The sequence below is a fragment of the Dromiciops gliroides genome, chromosome 5 (assembly GCF_019393635.1).
Source record: "Dromiciops gliroides isolate mDroGli1 chromosome 5, mDroGli1.pri, whole genome shotgun sequence".
NCBI classification, from domain to species: domain Eukaryota; kingdom Metazoa; phylum Chordata; class Mammalia; order Microbiotheria; family Microbiotheriidae; genus Dromiciops; species Dromiciops gliroides.
In genome coordinates this window covers 149,841,017-149,862,962 of record NC_057865.1, presented here as the reverse complement: position 1 = coordinate 149,862,962, position 21,946 = coordinate 149,841,017, and the positions used below count along the sequence as shown (strand labels likewise).

At 36.1% G+C, this 21,946-nt stretch overlaps 1 protein-coding gene and 1 long non-coding RNA gene across 6 annotated transcripts in view; one reads left to right on the top strand and one right to left on the bottom strand.

Moving 5' to 3' along the window:
* The window catches only part of LOC122728424, a 66,483-nt gene extending 53,163 nt beyond the window's left edge, over positions 1 to 13,320 (top strand). Inside the window, exon 3 of the long non-coding RNA XR_006353280.1 lies at positions 13,218 to 13,320. This is a non-coding gene — a long non-coding RNA (uncharacterized LOC122728424). The remainder of the gene's footprint in view (positions 1 to 13,217) is intronic.
* Positions 1 to 21,946, bottom strand: part of PTPN12 (protein tyrosine phosphatase non-receptor type 12) — a 95,764-nt gene that overhangs the window by 16,553 nt on the left and 57,265 nt on the right. For 4 of the 5 annotated variants that reach the window (XM_043967044.1, XM_043967046.1, XM_043967045.1 and 1 more), the window contains exons 5-12: positions 21,798 to 21,836; positions 16,990 to 17,061; positions 15,349 to 15,408; positions 12,084 to 12,226; positions 7,810 to 7,876; positions 5,898 to 5,975; positions 5,698 to 5,796; positions 753 to 838 (exon numbers count right to left, since the gene is read on the bottom strand). In XM_043967044.1, the coding sequence (XP_043822979.1) occupies positions 753 to 838; positions 5,698 to 5,796; positions 5,898 to 5,975; positions 7,810 to 7,876; positions 12,084 to 12,226; positions 15,349 to 15,408; positions 16,990 to 17,061; positions 21,798 to 21,836 (644 nt within the window). The remainder of the gene's footprint in view (positions 1 to 752; positions 839 to 5,697; positions 5,797 to 5,897; positions 5,976 to 7,809; positions 7,877 to 12,083; positions 12,227 to 15,348; positions 15,409 to 16,989; positions 17,062 to 21,797; positions 21,837 to 21,946) is intronic. The other variant, XM_043967048.1, reaches the window with a different exon arrangement.

Sequence of the window (21,946 nt, the reverse complement as noted above, 5' to 3'; positions counted from 1 at the left end):
AATGTTTATAATTTTCCTATGTGTATTCCCAGTGCCTAGAACAATGTCTGGCACAAAGTAGGTACTTAACACTTATAAGATGATGTTAGATCCCAGACCAGTAACCAATAAATGGGTATATGAGAGGGAAATTTTGGCATCCTTTCTATATATGAAATGAGAAGGCAAAAAAGAAGTTGCAGCTATATGAAAGGGATGATCCTACTTGAGCTTTGAAATTTGATAAGAATGCCAGCGACAAGTTCAACGATGAAAATGGCCAGTGCCACAGAGTCAGAACCCTGGACTGTTCTACTTGGGACCTCTCTCCAAGCTGATATTGCTCCATTAAAAACTACCCTAACTCTGTCCATTAAACAATTCACTACATCATATAGCAGAAATCTCCAATTTTTTTTATAAGGACAATTTTGTCAGATACTTTGAATTTTATCACCCCAATCTTTCCTGAAAAAGAATTTTTAAAATAGCAGTATAACTTTATGCAAATAATATTTGAAATAGAAGTAACTTGTTTTAAAATAGAGGAAAACAGTGTTATAAAATAAGATTTATTCAATGGCCTATGATTAAAATCAAGAAGTCTATCAGAGGCTGTGGGCTATCAAGAACTGTAATAAAGTATTTTTATTCTGTGGTTAAAATGTGTATCAACTTTTTAATTAAAATCCATGAATCTGTAAATGATAAAAGTACATCTACTACCATAAGAAATAATTCCCCCAAAAGAGAAAAATATGGTAATATGCTACCTGCGGGTACGTGGAGGTTTTGGAGGGGGAGAATCTGGTTTTTCAAGGTTCAGAGAGCTGACAATCTTTTCTGTGCTAATTTCATCCTGTCAAAAGGAAAAAACAAAACAAAATTATTTTCTAATTTAGTCTCAATCTTACTGGGCTTCTGCATATACACTGCACAAAACAAGTCAATCATTCCAGATAATAAAACTGATCATAGTAAAGACCCTGAAAGTCAATTACATTTATAATCGTAAATAACTGAATTTCAGGACTATTAATTACAGCACCAAAAAATATACCACTTCTAATTAAAGTCAATTACTTAAGTTCAAGTAAATCTTAAATAGTTAAACAAGGCAACAATGTCCTTATTCTCTAACATCTCTTTTAGCACTAACACAATGAATTAAGAAAGGCATCTTTCAAAGGCATCAAAGATCATTTTTTTTTTTTTTGGTGAGGCAATTGGGGTTAAGTGACTTGCCCAGGGTCACAAAGCTAGTAAGTGTTAAGTGTCTGAAGTTGGGCTTGAATTCAAGTCTTCCTGAATTCAGGGCTGGTGCTCTATCCATTGTGCCACCTAGCTGCCTCATCAAAGACAATTCTTGAAAAAGGAAAGGTGCTTGCACACTTTCTCCAGAGCTCACTACCACTACAGACATATTTCTGCTTAGGCAGATTTTTCAAAATTACTACATTACTTCTTTTTGTTTTTTGGGGTTTTTTGGTGAGGCAATTGGGGTTAAGTGACTTGCCCAGGGTCACACAGCTAATGAGTTTTAAGTGTCTGAGGCTGGACTTGAACTCAGGTCCTCCTGACTCCAGGGCCGGTGCTCTATCCACTGCACCACCTAGCTGCCCCACTACATTACTTCTTGCTGTGGGGAGGCAGGGGCGAGCAATTCAAAGAACAAAATTAATAGATGTGTCCAAGCACAACTACTATATAAAATATCTCCTCCCTCCCTGACCCCTTTGCTTTGAAAGAATATTTCTAATAAGTCGATTAAAAAAAAAAAAAAGCAACAGTAAATTTGCTCTAAATGGTGAGGGTGGCAGAAAAGGGAGTGTGTTCAGCACCATTCAGGGAGAAAATAGATTGCTAATACTACTTAATGTGCTACTTTTAATGAGTGATTGTTAGTTAATAGGAAATGTGTGGGAACCTCTAGCTCAAAGAAAAGTACTAGATATTTATGGTAACAGAGAACCCCCAAACCAATCACAATCCCAGCAGTAGGCCTATCAGGTCTCTTTCCTCTAGTGGGGGAAGGCTTAACTCAGCAGGATTTCCATTTCCCTCTCCCTCAAGCCCAATGCCCTTTTTTCTAGCCTTTGGCTCTGAGGATAGTCCAAGTTTTTCATCCTGCCAGCATTTTCTGCTCCATCCACTTCCTTCCCTGTCATTTGTGGCTAGTAGCCACTTTCTATGGTGTCCATTGCATAGACAGGAGTGTTTTTAGACTTAGTGCCTATTTGGGAATGGGAGGAAAGAAAAAATTCCAAGCTGGACCCCAAGTCACAAGCTGGTAAGTTTGTTTGTGTTCACCAGCATGTTGAGGAAACTAAGAGGGAGCTCTACATTTTAAAGGTTTCCAACACTAATTTTACTTTTCAAGAATATGGCATCTATAGCTGAATACATTTTTATTTATTTTAATATATACACACACAAACGAGCATCTGACAAGGGCTAAGTACAAGAGGGCTATTATATGCCTCTTTATTTCTCTCAGTGCAGCTCAAGACTTAATTCATACCACTGACTCACAATGAATTTACAATCCACTAAAATCCACAGATCCTTTTCAGATGAATTGCTTTCAGGTCATGCCTCTACCACCTTATTTATATTTGTTTAGCTTAATTTTAGAACCCTAGTTTAAGAATTTATATTGATAACTATATTTCATTTTATCATATCTGGCAGAAACTTGCCATCATGCACTTCTAAATAACTCTGTGACTGTGAACATGTCATTTTCTATCTGTGAACATCTACTTCATTTTCCATATTTTCATCAAGGATAACCTCAATAATTAGGCAATATAAATCATCTACTATCATAATTCTCATAAAAAGATTAAATAGAAATGAGAAAGGATGCATATGAATCAGTAGTTAGTTATAAATATTTTTTCAGCTGCTGCAGCATTTTTAGTATTCATACTATACATTTTAGTGATCTTTGAAATCTTGAAAATCAATTTCGAAGACAACCTGTGTTGTCATCAATGATGAAAAGATATTGTTAAAATACCAATGGTAGCTCTATCTCACTTCACTTGCTGTTTTCTACTTTCATTTTCATCTATAATGCTCTGTGCATGATCTGGCTTAGTAAGATCTAATGACAAGATCATCACAGGTTCTTTCCAATTCATCACTATTTCTTTTTTTTTTTTTTTGTGAAACAATGCTGATAATAATCACCTCTTGTCGTCCTCTGTAACAGTCTGCAAATGAGTTTGTACAATCAAATGATAATGACCATGGTTGCTCAGCAGGGTAAGCAAGTGTTTGCTGGCCCAAAGTAGGGTAGTATAGCATATATAGGAATTCTCAATTCTAGTTTTGAGGTTTTTTTCAGGTCTTCCAACTTTAAATTGTGGGCAATTGTCTTCTCTGTTTAGTAGGGTAGTTAAGTATATCTTTAATTATAGTTTGTGGCATTTAATTGACTTCAATCTTTCAACTATGTGCTTGCAGTATAAAATCTTTACGAGGAAGGGGACAGGGAAGGGAAGAGGAATGGGAATGCAGCCTAGGGGACAGAGCTAGCCTTGGGAGTAGGAAGACTTTTAATTCAAACTCCTTAATCTCACAGTGCTCTAGACAACCCTTTTTTCAGAGAAGGTGCTGATGTGCATCCATAAAGGATAGTTCTCTGCAGAGTTCCCTATACCAAAGAAATCACGGGTAGTTTCTATATCTCTTCTTGTTTTTTATTTTATTATTATTATTTTTTTTTAGTGAGGCACAGTTGGGGTTAAATGACTTGCCCAGGGTCACACAGCTAGTGAGTATCAAGTGTCTGAGGCTGGATTTGAACTCAGGTACTTCTGAATCCAGGGCCGGTGCTCTATCCACTGCGCCACCTAGCCGCCCCCTCTTCTTGTTTTTTAAAACAACATTTTAGTGATTTTCTTTATACTGTCAGGATTTCTCCCAATATGCATCATCTCCCTCTATTTGAAGGTAATCCTATATAACAAATATTTTAAATGCTTTGCATGATTTCACATGTATAATTGATATGTTCCTTGCCTTCTCAATGAGAGGGGGACAGATTGGGAAGAAGGAAATTTGGAACTCAAAATATTAAAAAGAAAAGAATTTAAGATAAATTTTTAAAAAACAAATAATATTTTTTAAGAAAAAAGGGGGGAAAGGAAAAAACAAAAATCATCAGTACATTGAAAAAGCCTATATATATATATATATATAAATAAAATATACCTCCATTCCTGTTTATCTGAAATCCAAATGAATGTTTTCTATACTACTTTATAAGAGACAGGTAAGCTATCAATAGGAATTTATTCTGAAAATTCATTTTCAGGATTTGTTGCAGGATCAGTACATGTTTAAAAAGATTCAACAATTCCTAAATTCAAGAATGTACTTAGTACTTTACTTTCCTGAGCTTCACAATTACCCACAAGTGTTATACTTCATTCCTGAAGTTTTCCTTTTTCAATTTCTGAAAAACATTGATTGTAATGGTATAATGATATCAACCCAATAGTCAGGCAACTTAGATTTTTTAAATCCTGATTCTATTATGACTAGCTCAGCGATCTTAAGAGAAATCACCTCTTCTCTAAGTCTCAGTTTCCTCATTTATAAATTGGTAAATTACTAAGAAAAAAAAGAGGAACTCTTAATTTTGCTCTTCATTTTCTTTTTCAAAACTAGCATTATTTGGGCTGGCTGGATCATCAGATGATAGGTGACAAATATTTGGTGCTAGCTCCTATGCATATATTTCCTACTTTAAACAAATAATTCTATCACTTAGCAGAAGCAAAGAGATATAGGAAGAAAGTGATCAGAATGAGTGAGTGAGTGAGTGAGTGAGTGAGTGAGAGAGAGACAGACAGACAGAGACAAAAGGAATTCTAATGGAGAAGGGAAAGAACAAAGTAATGAACAAAGAAAATGGCATTGCTGCTTTTCAGAATTTGAATCTAAACCTCTAAAAAGGTCTTTCATGTAAAGGAATAAATGTTAGTAGTAACCTAACTCCTAGATATTTATATTAAAAATTTTTTCTGACTTGGAACCAAAATCTCTTCTAAGTATGTTAATATAGGAATTAAAATACACATATCTTATTTCTTCAAGATGTTTTAATATAGGTTGATGATTCAAAATGACTAAACAGATAAGGAAAATTTGAGATCAAGAGATAGAAAGAAAAAGAATGAAAATCAACACACCAACAATAGGAGAAATAAGATAGAAACTGATATGTGATAATTCAGAATCTGTGGGGAGGCAGGAATGCTATTGGTAATTTAAAAATTTTATTTGGCATTATCAACTATTGAATGATTTTGAGGGTAAAAGACTTAATTTCCAACTTTTGTTTGGTTTCAATAATAGCTAAAGTAATTTTCATTCCCTGAACACCTTTCATAGAAGAGACATAGCCAAAAAACATTAAGCAGCTGCCACCTTGTGAATAAAATATTGCCATGAATAAGAGAACTCTATTTTTTTTTCTTTTCGGACAAATGAGGGTTAAGTGACTTGCCCAGAGTCACACAGCTAGTAAGTGTCAAGTGTCTGAGGTCGTATTTGAACTCAGGTCCTCCTGAATCCAGGGCCAGTACTTTATCCATAAGAAAGTTCTTAAAAGAAGTTCATATTAAATGGATAATTGAAAGCTAAGATTTCTGGTGGATCTTAGTAAGAAACAAATTTCCTGAAAATTCCAAGTCAGCAACTTACCACTACATCAGAAATTTTCCAGTCTGTGTATTTTTCATATTTTTGAAGTTGTTTTTCAAACAGCTGGGCTATCGCTCGATGAACAAGTTCATATTGTTCCTATTGTGGACCAATAAAGGAATAAAATACAGTATTTTTAAACAGCCAACGAATTCATACTAATATAATAATACAGTTGTAAAAGAAACAAAAAAATATACCTTTGTTTGTACTGCAGAATGCCTCTGTGTTCTCATTTCTTGTATTAAATTGAATACATTAAACTCCTCGGGTATTTTCTAAAACAAATAATTTATTACATGAATTCTGAGAAATTGTACAGAAAATGCAACCTAAATAGTTTGCCTTATATTTTATTTACCCACGTCCTTCACCTCTTAGGCAGCCATAGGAGTTTCCCTTCCTTCCCTATTCCAATTATGCCAAGTAACTCTAAAATCTCCTTTTGCTGCTTCCTGTTTCTTACTTTTAACTCTAGTAGTAAAAGGAAGGAAGAAGGGAAATAAGGTAGTGAAAATTCCATCCTGGTACCACCATGAGTGATGTCTTTCGCTTCCTAGCTTCTTACTTCTATGGCATGGAAAAGGACATATATAAAATTGCAGATCCTTGAAGTAATAAAGTTGTTTTTTTTTTTAAAAAGCACTGTATTATGATCACATCAAGACTCAACTACGGGAGAAACACTACTTTAGACAAATGAAAAAAAATTCGAATTAAAGTTAAACTTTAACTTATTAGAACATACAGAAAGGGAGTACTTTGCTTAATCTAAATTTTCTCAGCCAAAATCTTAATTGCCTTTTTTCCCCACAAAAAAAAAAAAATTGGAAAAAATCTTTCTAAAATGTCTTTTCATATATTGTATATAACGAGATTTTTGGTTTTGTTATGCACCCACTGTGCACAAATACAGATGTAGAAATTAGTTTATTTACACACTTAGCATTCCTCATATGTAACTTTGTATTGCGGAATGATCACAAGCCATATTAACTTTCACTATTTAAATTATAATCTCTAGAAGAAAAGGACTATGTCTTATGTTTCTTTTCATTCCCTAGAGAACTTATTACAATGCTTTTACACAAAATGGGATCAGGAAATATCTCTTCAACGAATAAAAACCATAAGACTCTAACTTAGCAACTGTTTTTGAAATAAACAAACTAATTTTATTTTGATTTGCCTGAGAATGCGGCAAAGTTTCTAAGTTAGCTAAAATCTGAAGGAAAGAGAGCAGATTGAGGAAAAGGTATGTATAAGAAGAAACTAGAGGGTGTAGGTTAGGGCTGCTGGTACTATGACACTATAGTAAAGGGAAGAGGCTTACCCTTCTTTCCTTTTCCCATCTCTGTTTTTAGCTCCACTGAATTAGGGGACAAAAACAGGGGCAAAATAGGTCATGTGGTAGCAAAAGGAATGGGGTTTTCCCCTTTCTTCTTTTACCTTTGGCTCAAGGAAATTTCTCAACTCACTAAAAAGAGTGCTAATATTAAAAAAAATAAATTGTAAGCCCCAATTCTGAGTCTTGCTTAAAAAAAAATCATATATCAAGAAATTTTTAAAAAATGCTACAAGGTAAGGGAAGGCAGGATTAAAACAGGTTTTACAGGGGACAAATGATGCAAAGCATAAAGGTTAAAACATGCTAATGTCAGCAAAACCCTTCATATTTTTTATTTTATTTTAGGGGTGGGGAAAAAGTTTGGCTTGTAACCAAACTTTTTTATATAGGTATGCAATTAAAAATTTGAGAACCACATTAGCTTAATAATAATAATAATAAACAACTTTTTAGTGGCTAAAACCTAAAATGAAAAGTAATAGCTATAGCAAAGATATTTTAAGAGCTACTGAAAATATCCACTCACTAAAGACAAGTGGCATCTTTATCACCCTCCAAACCCCACACCCTAAGTCATTATATCAGGATGTATAATTTATAACTTTTTATCCAGATAGTAGAGTCACAAGGGTATGTGTATACCCACGCACTGAAACTGTTTCCTATAACCAGCTGAACTCTAAAAGTTCTTTACACTCACTCCAATTTATTGATTAAAAAAAAGCCATGAAATATGTCATAATACTGATTAAAATTATCCTTACCCCAGCTTTTAGCAAATTCCATGTATAATCTATGGCACAAATGGCTCCTGTTCTTCCACAACCTGCACTATGGATATATAATTTTAAAAAATACTTTTTGATACTTGTTAAAAAAAATAGTAAGCACAGAAATACAATGGATATTTTTATACAAAGAACTAAAATTTCAATTATTTTAAGTACAACTACTTTTCAATTAAAAAAGTTTGTTCATATTAAACATACTTTATTTTAGTAATGGCTTTTAAATTTTATTAACAATGCAAATTCATACTTGTACTTTAGTAGGCCAGTGGTCTCAGTGATGTGGCTATGCTCTACTAAAGAGGGTGACTATATATGATTTTTCTCCACTATTCTTTCATAAATCATCTAATTAAGGATCAACCTGATACCTTGAAAGCATTCACATCACATAGATATTTTAACATTCCCTGTATGCCAATACATGCCATGGGCTACCCATCTTATTTTTGAATCTCACATAATCTGAATTACTTTTCCAATCATATTATTTCATAGGCCAAATCTTGTACTTCAATATTTATCGATAATATGCTACCACCTCTAAACCATCTCTCTCCACCATCCTATGGGTCACCAAGAATTGTGATTCACTAGAAACTGAGTAATCTATTATTCATTAAAGTATCAATGGAAGAATACTGGTGTTTGTCAGGGAGAAAAAATTTTCCAAGTACAACTCAATATACTCTTTCTTCTAGTCATTACTCGACTCAGTTCACTGTCCACCTTCAGTATCTGTTCAAGATGTAGGTAATTCAATAGTGTGTCCAAATCTCATTATGTATAAGAATATAGGCAACAGCAATTTGATTTTTCCTGTAAGGACTGTTTTCTTGAGACAGTGGATCTTGTTGAGAAGTAACATAGCAATATTCTCTAAAGCTTAAGGTAATCAGTAGGTCATCCTTAAACAGAAATATTTTTAGGACTTCACCATACAAACAACTCCTTTCATTTAGACTCTGCATAAGACCCTGTATAGCATTGAACACTTTTGAGGAAGTTTCTTTTCTATCTTGTCCCATACCTGAGATAATCATAATGAGAAATCATTAAACAAAGTTATCTTTATGGCTACATCTTTCAAATAATCTTCTGTGATTGAGATACAAATGGGGAAATCCTTATTGAAAAGGACTACTTAAAGTTATATTTTCCTAATACAAGACAATAAATTCTCTAAATGTTTAAAGTTAACTGTGTAGCTATGATGATCTAGTCTGCTGTGAAAAAACTGTGAAAATTTGCCTCTTCCCTTCTCATTCTCCATCAATGCTACCTACCATACATGTGTAACGGTGTCCAGCCCAATAGCTGGTGATATCACTGGATCAAAAACCACAGAGCTGGGGCAGCTAGGTGGCACAGTGGATAGAGCACCAGCCCTGAAGTCAGGAGTACCTGAGTTCAAATCCGGCCTCAGACACTTAACACTTACTAGCTGTGTGACCCTGGGCAAGTCACTTAACCCCAATTGCCTCACTAAAAAAAAAAAAAAAAACCATAGAGCTAGAAGATATCTCAGAAGCCCTCTAGTCCCACCCCTCTGACTTGAACATGTACATTTTTAATGATACATTTTGTTTTTACACTATCCTCATACACAAATCTATGGTTCTTATCACTCCTGCAAAGCCATTCCTTGTAATAAATGGAAATTTAAAAGGTAAGAAGGGGGCAGCTAGGTGGCACAGTGGATAAAGCATCGGCCCTGGATTCAGGACCTGAGTTCAAATCCGGCCTCAGACACTTGCCACCTAACCAAAGTAAAATAAAATATATGGCTTTGGTTCATTAAATCAATCACATTTTCTGCTCTCTGTTAAGTGCCTAAGTAAAGTATTGACCTAAGTTCTGAAAGAGGTACAAAGTATAATATAAAAGCAGGAGAAAAAAATGTTTAACTTGGTGGGGAAGGAGATGATTCAGGGAAGACTTAGTAGGGGAGAGTGGACTTCTGAGAGATGGGTTTGAGGAGACACTGTCTTGCAAATAGAAACAGTGGCATAACCACAGGGGCAGTGGTTAATCTGGTTTGATGGTACTACCCTGCAAGGAGAGATATGAATAAAATAGACTGAGTTTTAGAAACCCTTGCCTATAAGGCGAGTGTTTAGGCTTCTTTTGATAGGCAAAAGGGAGCTAATGAAATATTTTCAACAGAGGAATAAATAACATCATTATATCTATATTAAAGAAACATTAACCATGAAAGATATGGATGGAAGACTAGTTGCAGCAAACTTAATTAAAAGATTAAAGAATACACATAGGTAGTAATGAGGGCCTTACTCTAATGGGAATAGAAAAGGAAAAGATTGATTCACAAGAGACTATGGGAAAAAGTCTGACAGAACCTGATGGCTGAGGTATACGCTGGGGTTTTGGCATGGAATTAGGAAAATAGAAAAATCTGATCTGTCAGTAAATTACAGTAGCCAAGAAAGGATATTAAGAATATATAAGAAAGAGATGGCCCTAAAGTCATTCTTGGGAAGTTAGGAATGGTTGGGAAAAGGAGGACAGAAACCAGGGAGATGAGGTTGATGGAGCAATACCCTATAGACATGTTGACCTACCAACATGAGAAAGTTGTGCTTCTAGTAGAACAAAACTTTTGCCTATACACATATATTTAATAAGAATATCTAGGGGCAGCTAGATGGTGCAGTGGTTAAAGCACCGGCCCTGGATTCAGGAGTACCTGAGTTCAAATCCGGCCTCAGACACTTGACACTTACTAGCTGTGTGACCATGGGCAAGTCACTTAACCCCCATTGCCCCGCAAAAAAAAAAAAAAAAAGAATATCTGGAAGTAAAAAAGGTTGACAAAGATGAGAAAGGGTCAATGTTGCAATATATGATTCAGTACCTTTTCTCCTTAGAAGTCCATTCAATCTAAAATTTTCACCCCAAATTATAGCAGCTGTAGAATATTAACTTCCAGGTCACTTTTCCTCCTTTCTCAAGGAATTCAGCAGCTGGCACACCATCCTCTCCCTCTCCCCAACTTATGTTCTTATACTAAGACAATAATCAAAGAGATGTTCCCCCAAACTCCCCAATGTCCCATCTCCTCAACTTCCTAAAGTCCCATGCCCTACTTCTTTCTTCCACCCCTCAGTATTTTATCTAGTCATTAACCCTGTACTGTACTGTACTGACTTTACTCAGCCTGCTCTCTGGCCACAACACAATGGTTAGCCATTTCAACAATACACTCTTCTTCCCTTTCAAATCAGGCCTCAGATGCTTGACACTTACTAGCTTTGTGACCCTGGGCAAGTCACTTAACCCCAATTGCCTCACCCCCCCCCAAAAAGGGTACTAGAAATATCTTGAATATAACATGTTCAAAATTAAACTCATTATTTTTACATCCAAATTCCCTTCTTTCCAAATTTTGATGAGACACCACCATCCTTCTCATCAACCAAATTTGCAAATGTTGCATTATAATAAAATCCTCCATCCCCCTCAACCTACATATGCAACTAAGTGCCAAATCTTGTTTTTATTCACAACATTTCTGGCATATGACCCCTTCTTTTTATTCACCCAACTACCACTTTAGCTCAAGTCCTCAGCATTTCCACTACTTGCCTTGGTTAGTGCAAACTTCCAAATGTGTCTCCCTGCCTCAAGTCTTTAAAGCCCTATCTTGCACCTTATTTTTCCTGCCTGGTTGGCTATCACCCAACCTGGGTAACTATGGCATAGAACCAAAGCAGCCTTTTCTCTATTCTTCACATGAAACCCTGTTGTTGATGTGCCTTTGCAATTGCTGTTCCATATACTAGCAATGCATTCCCTCCTTACTTCTAACCCAGAGTCCCTCATCTTTCTTTAAGATGAAGCCAAGGACCATTTACTACTTATTCCTTCCCGATTCTCTACAAATACTAGTGCCCTCCCTAGCAAACTTGGTTTGACCCAATGTAAAAGAAATATTTATATTTAATATAATTAATATAACATTTACACTTAATAAAATTGATGCCACATTCCAAATCATATTTTTACATAACTTTTTACAAAAAATTCCTTCAATGCAACGAACATTTCTGTGAAAGAACATCACAAAAAATTTGAGTTAATACAAACAATAATTATTATGCCTAAAATAGTCACTTAAAACTAGTTTTAAAAAAAAGTTCACCATGTACAGATGTCAGAAATAACCACAACTTTATTTAAACCAAGTAGAAAAAAAAATCACAATAATATATTTGAAAACTATTTTCTACCTGCAGTGGATACAAATAGGCACATCTTCATGTTCTTGATATTCCCTCATAAGGCTGATCATGTCCAGAATAGAATCAAATGATGAAGGAACATCATGGTCTGGCCAGTTCACATAATGAAACTGATACAGTCTCCGAGATTCCTTGAAGAAATTAAGAAATTTAACTTTTGAAAATGCTCTTTGGAATTTCAAAATATATACATTTTCAGGTTTGAGTGATTTTGGGGGCCATTTTTCTAAGATATATGTGCATTGCTTATTAGCTTGCTTTCAAAATTTATTGATATTATTTATTGATAAATCAGTATGTTCCTAGAACTGTGGTAGATGCTATGGGGATTAAAAATAAAAAAATAAGAAATGGTACTAATCCACAAGAAAGATTTTAGTTTTTCATCAAAACTTTTATGAAAAAAACAATCTGAAATAAAGCATAAACGGCCCCTTCCTTACTCCCAAACTTCATATTGTAGAAAAGGGGAAAGAGAAAGCATAAGAATTTTTTACATTGCAATGATAGCTGCATAGAACATGAGAGCCAGAAACTTTTATTTTACATTTAAGTAAAAAGAGGCCCAGGGGTTAGGTGATGGATTTAAGTCAAGAGCCAGTTAGTGACAGGATCAGAATAAGAATCCACGTTTTCCAAGATTCTCTTGTCAAACAGGGGTGTGGGAGGTCATCTGCTAGGGATGGTAATATGGAACCTTATGGAAGGCCTTCTCTAGCCTTTGATTTGCTCATAATGTCTGTTTGAGGTGGGGAGGATATCAGAGATAAGAGGGCTAAGAGGTGGAGCAGACAGAGTGCTAGACTTGGAGTCAAGAAGGTCTGTGATTGAATTATGTACCTTTACAAACCTATGTGGCCTTGGACACTGACAACCTCCTGAAGCCACAGTATAATCACCTTTTGTTGTAAAGATAAAAAGAAATAATATATGTAAAGTGCTTTGAAAACAGTAACACATTACATACAAGTTGGATTTTTTTTTAATTGGAGGGCCAAGATGAAACATAGAGTGTAAAGTTAGAGCTAAAAAGTACATGAAAGCAGTTTAAACTTACAGATAATAACTGGGAATAACAATAATACTAATCATCAATCTTTTTTCCTTTTCCCCACTATTTAGGAGAGATTCCTGGTCTTTGTGTTTCAATATACTTCAAATGAGGAGCTAATATTATGGGAGAAAAGCTTCATAATAGTATGAAGATACTGGAGATAAAAAAGAGGTAATAATTGTTTGGAAAAAATATAGTGTATTTTAACTATCTTTGTTACATTTTAATAGTCAGGTAGGTGGTACAGTGACTAGAGCAATAGGCATGGAATCAGGAAGACATAATTTCAAATCCAGCCTCAAATACTGAATAGCTGGATGATCCTGGGCAAGTCATTTAACCACAAACTGCCTCAGTTTCCTCATCTGTAAAATGAAAATAACACTAGCACCTACTTCCTAAGCTTGTTGTGAGGACCGAATAAGATATTTTGTAAAGTGTTTAATACAGTGCCTGGCACATAAAGGCACTATATAAATGGTAGCCATTACTGTCACTATTATTAAAATATACATTTAAGGAATCTAAATCTAAAACTTCACAATGAAGAGTATAAATAAGTCTTTAAATATTAACATATAAACAATTTCTCCAATTAAAACAGCAGTGAAGCATTAGCTTAAAAAAATTTTTTTAAAAGACTGGTAATATGGGAGGCAGCTAGGTGGCACAGTGGATAAAGCACCGGCTCTGGATTCAGGAGGACCTAAGTTCAAATTAACCCTCAACGCCCCTCAAAAAAAAAAAAAAAGATGAAGAAGAAATAAACATGGAAGATCAAGTAGAGACAGATTGTGAACAATTTCAGTGCCAAGCTGAATTTGTATAATATTCTAGAGGCAATAGGGAACTCTTGAAGTTTCGCAAGCATGACAGTAACACAGCATGCTTTAGAAAGATTCATCTGGCAATTGAGCATGAATTGGAGAGGTACACAGCTGCAAGTTGGGAGCCCAATTAGAAAGATGTTGCAACAGTTCAGGCCTTTGAAGTAGTGTGAAGACCACATGAGAAGGAGATGCACTCAAGACATGCTGTAGAAGCAAGCAACAAGAGTTGGCAACTTTTTAGCTATAAGATTCCAGGGAGTGAAGGGTTGGGGATGATATCAAGATTGTGAATCCAGGACCCCAAAGTGATGATGGTATCTTCAATGGAAATAGAAGAGTTTGGGGGGCAGCTAGGTGGCACAGTGGATAAAGGTAATATGACATGATACCTTGGTGAATTGCTGGACTTAAAATATAATTGAAGTTTTGTGCCAAGTGTTTAAATTTTTTTTTTTTACTATTTCAGGCGTAATCAATGCTAAAACTGACAAACGCATCTCAATTGCAACAGAGAATTTAAAGTACCCACAATTACTAGAAACAAATTAATCAAAAACTTTTCAGTTATTTAAAATTTTACTTTCTAAGTAAAAATAAATTCTACTACTTAAGTAGTCAAGAAAATGCTATTGGCTTGAAAGTCAGGGCCTTAAGTTTTGTCTTAACTTTTTTAGAGGAAGCAAACAAAAAATATCTTAAAATGATACTCAGAATAGGGGGAACATTTTAAAAATTTTATTTAGAAAATGATAAACATTCCTCTTTGGGCTCTACTCCTGACTCTCTGGACTTCATTTTCTACCATGACCCAGCAGACTTCTTATTGTGGAAAATCATTCTGGCCCTGGAGCCCTTTGTTCTGATTAGATAGTTCTTCCCTGAACCTCCACTTAAAGGAAATCCCCCAGCCTCGCTACAGTGACTCATCCATCCTTCTCAGGACTTCTTTCTCCACCATGTCTCTATATGGGTACTCTTTTTATGTACTTCCTTACCACAAGAAAAGGTAAGCTAAGGGACCGTATTTGCTTATAATTCCCAGCACAGAGTACACTGTCTGGCATACATTAAGTGTTTAATAAATGATTGTTGACTTGACACGAAAGTATTATGTAAAATGTAGCTGCATAATTGTAAGCAATTCACACAGATTAAGTGCAAACTAGAGAAAGTTACCCAAATCTTTAAGACAGTGGTTTTATTAAAATGCGAGTATTGAATTGAGAGGGAAAATGTCAAATTTTTTAGTTACTGATTTTTCTCCAGTTTTTCCACATAACTAGAAAAGGTTCTCAAATCAATCTCCCTCCCTCCCCCTCCTTCCCCCACCCATCCCTTCCAGGATAGACTCTAAGCTTACAGTACTTACATTTTGAAATTCAAGTAACAATGTTCTAATAAAGTAGTCTGTCCTGGCTTGTTCAGCCTCCTAAATAAAAGGAAATATTGTGAGGTACTATAACCACTGAACCATAGTAGATGTGGGGGGAAAAAAAAGGAAGATGGGGAGATGAAAGGGGAGGATGTCAGGTAGTCTTGACAATTCAGATCAAACAACTATTCTGGTCTCATTAGGAGTTTTTACTTATTCTATCTATGGACAGAGTTTGCAGTGCCTAAGAGAACAAATACTACCAATATAAAACAAAATAGAAAATAAAATAAGGAAAATCCAGCCTCTAATACTTTCCCTAAGTATCCCATTTATTTGTTCAACAACCACCCCAAAATTTATTAGCCCCACACTTCTTTTTATTATAACATCTCTAAAGCGGGACAAAAAGATAAGAAAAGAAATCTCTAAATTGCGGTCAGTAAGATAAACCTTGTTTCAGTTAAATTACATCCACAATGCACAATTTTCTAGAACCTAGTAGAATCAGAATCCATTTTCCTTTATAATTCTTTGCACTCTGACATTCAAATAATTCTTTTCAAGTAGTATACTAAATAATGCTAAGATGTCCTGCTTTCAGTTAATAAGGGGTCATGAATAAGTTCATTATCATGAAAGTACATGCATTAAAGGGGGCAGCTAGGTGGCACAGTGGATAAACACCGGCCCTGGAGTGAGGAGTACCTGAGTTCAAATCTGACCTCAGACAGTTAACACTTACTAGCTGTGTGACCCTGGGCAAGTCACTTAACCCCAATTGCCTCACCAAAAAACAAAAACAAAACAAAACAAACAAAAAAAGAAAGTTCATGCATTAAAAAAAAGGAATTCCTGATGCTTCTTGATTTTTAAAAGCACTACATAAAAATGTCATGTTTTTATCATTATAGTAGGAATATATTTACCACTAACCTGCAACTTATTATCTCTGACACCTTGGCAAAATCACTCAACCTCTCTAGGCCTCAGTATCCTCATCAGTAAAATGAGGGGGTTGGACTACCGGACCTTTAATATCCCTTTTAGTTCTAAACCCTAGGATCCTATGTGAAAAACAGCTGGTTTTATAAACGAGTACTTGATTTATTATATACAATTGTATTTCACACCAAGCACCTATTAAGACAGCATGACGGGGGGGGGGGGGGGGGGGGGGGGGGGGGGGGCCGGCCTGCAGCTAGGTGGTGAGGTGGATAGAGCACCGGCCCTGGACTCAGGAGGACCTGAGTTCAAATCCCAGCTCATACACTTGACTGTGTGACCCTGGGCAAGTCACTTAACCCCGATTGCCTCACCAAAAAAAAAAAAAAAAGACTAAGCACAAGAAGTACAAATGCGCAATAATTTGCAACACTGATTTTGTTACTGAAGACTGTTCCTTTTCCATCGATGAGAGCAGGCCTCAGTGTCAAGAAAACCTGCATTCCAGTTCCGCCTCTGTATCATGCTGGTTGTAAGATCATGGGCAACATCACTTAACCCCTCAGTGTCCCAGGGCAATTCTCCAAGACTATAAACTGCAGAGCATTTCCTCACCAAGAGTTCCCTATACCAGTGAAATCAGAAGACCTAACCATAAAGAGGGAAAACAGTTAGATCAATGTAGATACTTACACAAGAAATTTGAAATGGTGCAAATGTTAGAGAATCTTCCCCGTACAGAGGCCAGTAACGTTCACATTTTTTCTGTTGGCCAAAGAAAATCATTCAAAGTCAGTTTCTTATTGGTACAGTTCTTCTTAAACATGTCAGTTCTCTTAATAAGAGCCAACTCGGGGCAGCTAGATGGTGTAGTGGATAGAGCACTGGCCCTGGAGCCAGGAGGACCTGAGTTCAAACCCAGCCTCAGACACTTAACACTTACTGGCTGTGTGACCCTGTGCAAGTCACATAACCCCAATTGCCTCCCCCCTCCCCCCCCCAAAAAGCGCCAACTTGTAAAATACCACCAATTTCCAACTTTTTACTCAGCTTCCAGTCCCCATTAAAATGTTTCAATATGATTAATGCTACTATCTATACAATCCCCAAATCTGGAGACAACTGGTCCTATTCTATTATACATATGCTAGTACAGAGTTGGATTAGTTATGAGTTTTAGTTCATTAACTTAAAGCAGATCAAGAGACATGGACACTTATGCTTTCTGTTTTATCTTTTATCCACAGACTTTCAAGATAAATCATATTTATATAGTACTTTAAGATTTGCAAAGAGGTTTCCTCCCAACAGCCCTGAGATAGGTAGCACAATTACTGTCCTCATTTATATAGTTAAAAACAGTGCAGCCCTATTAAGAGACCTGTCCTATTATTTTACACAAGCAAGAAAAGTCTAAGGTAGATTGCACAGCCAATTATCCTGATTCTAGTACTCTATTCATTATATTCCTCAAATAAAGGCCATACCCTCCAATCTCCCAAAATATATTCTTCAGCCTTATGAGATATTGGTTTTCTTTTCTACAGTAGTTTGATCAATAGGAAAACCAGACAGAAACAGAGGGAATAAGAAGGGGTAGGGTTGTCTTTAAGAAAACTGCTTTGTTTTTCTCCTCTTATTCCCTGCATTAGGACAGTCTAATATTTCTTCTACTGTTGATTCCAAATATTTTCTACTTCCCAACTTTATGGAATCCATTTGATATTCAAAACATATTCTTCCATATGAAAAAATGTTTTAACTAATTTCAAACTAAGAGTTTTTTCTTAAATAGGCAGCTGACAGTTTTGAAAATAATCACTAGAGGCAGTTAAGTGGCACAGTGGAAAGAGTGGCCCTAGTGTCAGGAGAACTCAGTTCAAATTTGGCCTCGGACACTTACTGGTTGGGTGACCCTAGGCAGGTCACTTAATCCTGACTTCCCCCAAAACAAACAATAAACAAAACAAGCAAGCAAACAAAACAACAACAAAAAAAAACAAAGGAAAGAAATAAAGAAAGAATCCTCCCCAACACAGATTTTAAAAGATTGCTCATTAGCATGGTATCTCCCCAGGCTGACTCAACATCTCCTACTGAGTTAGACTGCCTGGTACATAGTAGGAGCTATAAAAATGCTTATTCCCATTCCTTCCCCCTGTCCAGATTATTAGTAATGCTCTCAACTTTCTGGTAAAAAAGGGAGCAAGATGTAATGAATAAGCAGGAAAATTAGGTTTAAGCCCAATTAGTCCTGGAAAAATTCTAAAACATACTAAAAGGGATTGCTAGTGAGCTCTCTGCAGAAAGAAATGGCAACCACAAAAACTTAGCATGGCATTGAAGAATAAGTCCTATCAGGCTAACCACATTTGGTTTTTCTTTTTGTTTTTGTTTTTTAAAGCAAACTAGGGGGGGCAGCTAGGTGGTGCAGTGGTGCACCGGCCCTAAATTCAGGAAGACCTGAGTTCAAATCCAACCTCAGACACTTGACACTAGCTGTGTGACCCTGGGCAAGTCACTTAACCCTCACTGCCCTGCAAAACAAACAAAAAGCAAACTAGGGGAATGCCACAGACACTGTCAAAAGCTGTAGTGAAATTTAGGTAAACTAAAGTCATGTTATCTCAGTGAATAAGATGCAAAGAAATGACCTAGAATACAGCATTAATTAGGTGGAATCAAAACTATTTGAATGACCTGACCCAAAGAATGTCAATAATGGGTTAACAGCAACACGAAAGGCTCTTAACTGAAAACCTCACAGACCTGTCCTTGATTCTGTTCTGTTTGTAACAACTGTAGGTTAAACATATGTTTACACCTTGGATGAAGGCTGACCACATTGTTTATGACATATGTAAATACCACTTAGCTGAGAGAAGAAATAAGATAACATGCTAGAAGATAGCCAGGATCTAAAAGATTGACACATGTAGTGTTATTCCAAATTAAGTTAAGATGAACTTTACAAGAGACAAATGTAAAGGTTTATACTTGGAGTCAAAAACTCAACTTCACAAAATACAAGATAGGAGAGATACAGCTATATGGCAGTCCATATGGAAAAGATTTGAATTCTGGTAGGTTACAAGATCAATGATTGAACAATGTAAAATGAAGAAAATCAGTATTAGGCCACTGGAATGTAAGCTTAAGAACAAAGACTGGCTATCTCATGTACTTTTATTCCCAAGGCTTAACACCATGGCTTGAAATTCAATGAGAATTAAATTTTTAAAATTTCATTTCAAATGCAGAGGGATTAATAAATTGGTTTAGTCATAAAAATTAAAGCACACTACTGGCATAACATGTGCCCCCCAAAATCTGAGCCAATCAACTAAAATTATCTGGGAGGGCACAGAACTTTTTGTGTCTTTTATCATCACTGAATATGAATGGTTCATTTTAGAAGCCAGTAAAAGGAGAAATATTACATTTCTGTTAATTTCTCTAAACTCTTCAGTGACCATATATATATATATAGTTTAAAATAGAACCACTATGAACCTGAGTTTTGAATGGAATTGGTAACAGAATAGTTTTCAGTTTGTCATGTCCTTCCTTTGGTGTCAATGCTAACAAATTACTCAAATGGGCCAGTGGCAGTAGAAAATTTGGAGGGAAGTCAAGTCACATCAACAAAAATTCAGTGTGTCAACTATATGCCAGCCATGTTGCTAAGCATGGAGATACAAAGAAAGGCAAAAAGCAGTCCCTGCTTTCAAGGAGCTCACAGTTTAATGGGTGAGATGACAAACAGGAGGCAATTTCAAATGGAAGGGACTAGCATAAAGGGAGATGAGACGGAGCTTCTTGCAGAAGGTGGGATTGTAGCTGGGCTTTAAATGAAGTCAGGGAATTCAAGTGGTCGATGAAAAAGGAATCAGTAAAAAGGTTCTATCAGGAAATGGAGTGTTTCGTGCAAGGAACATCAAAAAGGCCGGCCGGTATTACTGGATCACAAATGACCTGAAAAGAGTCAAGTGTGAGAGGACTGGGAAGGCTCAAAAGGGATTTAAAAGTCAAAGACAGGGTTTTATATTTGATTCTAGGGGTAATATGGAGCCACTGGAATTTACTGAAAAGCATGATTCAAGGGGCAGAGAGTGACACGGTCAGACCTATGCTTTAGGAAGACCAATTTGACAACTGGGTGGAGGATGTCCTGGAGTGAAAAGAGACTTGAAGCAAAGAGACCAGCCAAAGGGTTACTGCGACTTGTTGTCTAAGGCTGAAGTGATATGAGCCTGCCCCTGGGGTCAGAGGACAGAAGGGAGCGTATATACAAGAAATGAGTCCAATGAGTCCACTGAACAAACATATCTACAACTGCTAAATAAATGACTTAGCGCACTTCCAAACAAGAGTTTGAGAAAACATTTTCCTCTAACGTGCTAATGTACTGGGTCCCTCTCAGTAAGCCTCTTAAGAGAGGGCTCTGTATTTTAATATCTTCAATCACTGAATTTTTTTTTTACTCATTTTCTCTAATAGGTTCTTTTTAGAACTTCCCACAGACCAATTTTCAGCATACATAGTACAAATTAACATCTTGGGCTAGGTGGCACAGTGAATAAAGCACCATCCCTGGCTTCAGGAGTACCTGAGTTCAAATCCAGCCTCAGACACTTGACACTTGCTAGCTGTGTGACCCTGGGCAAGTCACTTAACCCCCACTGCCCCCCCACCCCCAAATTAACATCTCCACCAAAAGGTTGGTGGGGACAATTTAAAAGTTAAAATTTTTAAAATCTCTGTTTTCTTTATTCCTTAGCCATATGTATGGTCTAGAAACCAGACCCAAGCAAATCTGGAGCTCTGGGGCCTTTCTGTACTAATTGGACAAACTCAGAACACACCTTAGTTATCTAGGCCAGGGCTTCTTATACTTGTTCCACTCGAGACCACTTTTACCCCGTGAAACTTTTACACCACCCCCAGCATATAGGTATACAGAACCTTTTACTGTTGCCAAATTTTTCACAACCCCCAAATTCAGTTACATAACCCCATATGGGGGTCATGACTCACAGTTTAAGAAGCTAGGATCTAGGCCAAGATCCAGCCAAGCTCTCCTTCAGTGGCTAGTTATCTTCTCATAAAGTAGCCTTTCTGTTCTATGTAATGCCCTCCCATTTAATCTTCATAAAAAAGCAAAGCATCATCCAATAATTGATCATATAATGTTTTTTGTCTACCATGCTATAAGTGACAATCACATATTTAATTTTAAACAAATGTTCCCTGAAAATAGCCCACTGTAATGTGGGCCCTCATGAGGTCCAAGCTGCCGGACTATGGGTAAGAACATATTATGCTGAAGTCTTCCTGTCACTTCTAGGAACAAGACCATCTTGGAAATGATATAAGATATGACTGCATTATATTCAAATAAACTTTGCTAATCATGATATAGTAAATTTTAAGTATATCGCCTTTAATACTAATGTGATAAGTGGGGCATATTGTAGGAAGTAAATGATTAGTTTACATACCCTTCCCATTTCAAATTCTCGACACGCCATTACAATGATCTTTAAAAAAATAAAGCATGTATGTCAATTAAAAGCACAAATTTACACAAGCACAAATTCAGGACATTTTCTTCTCGCTTTATGAGTATTCACTTGATTTATTCAAATAC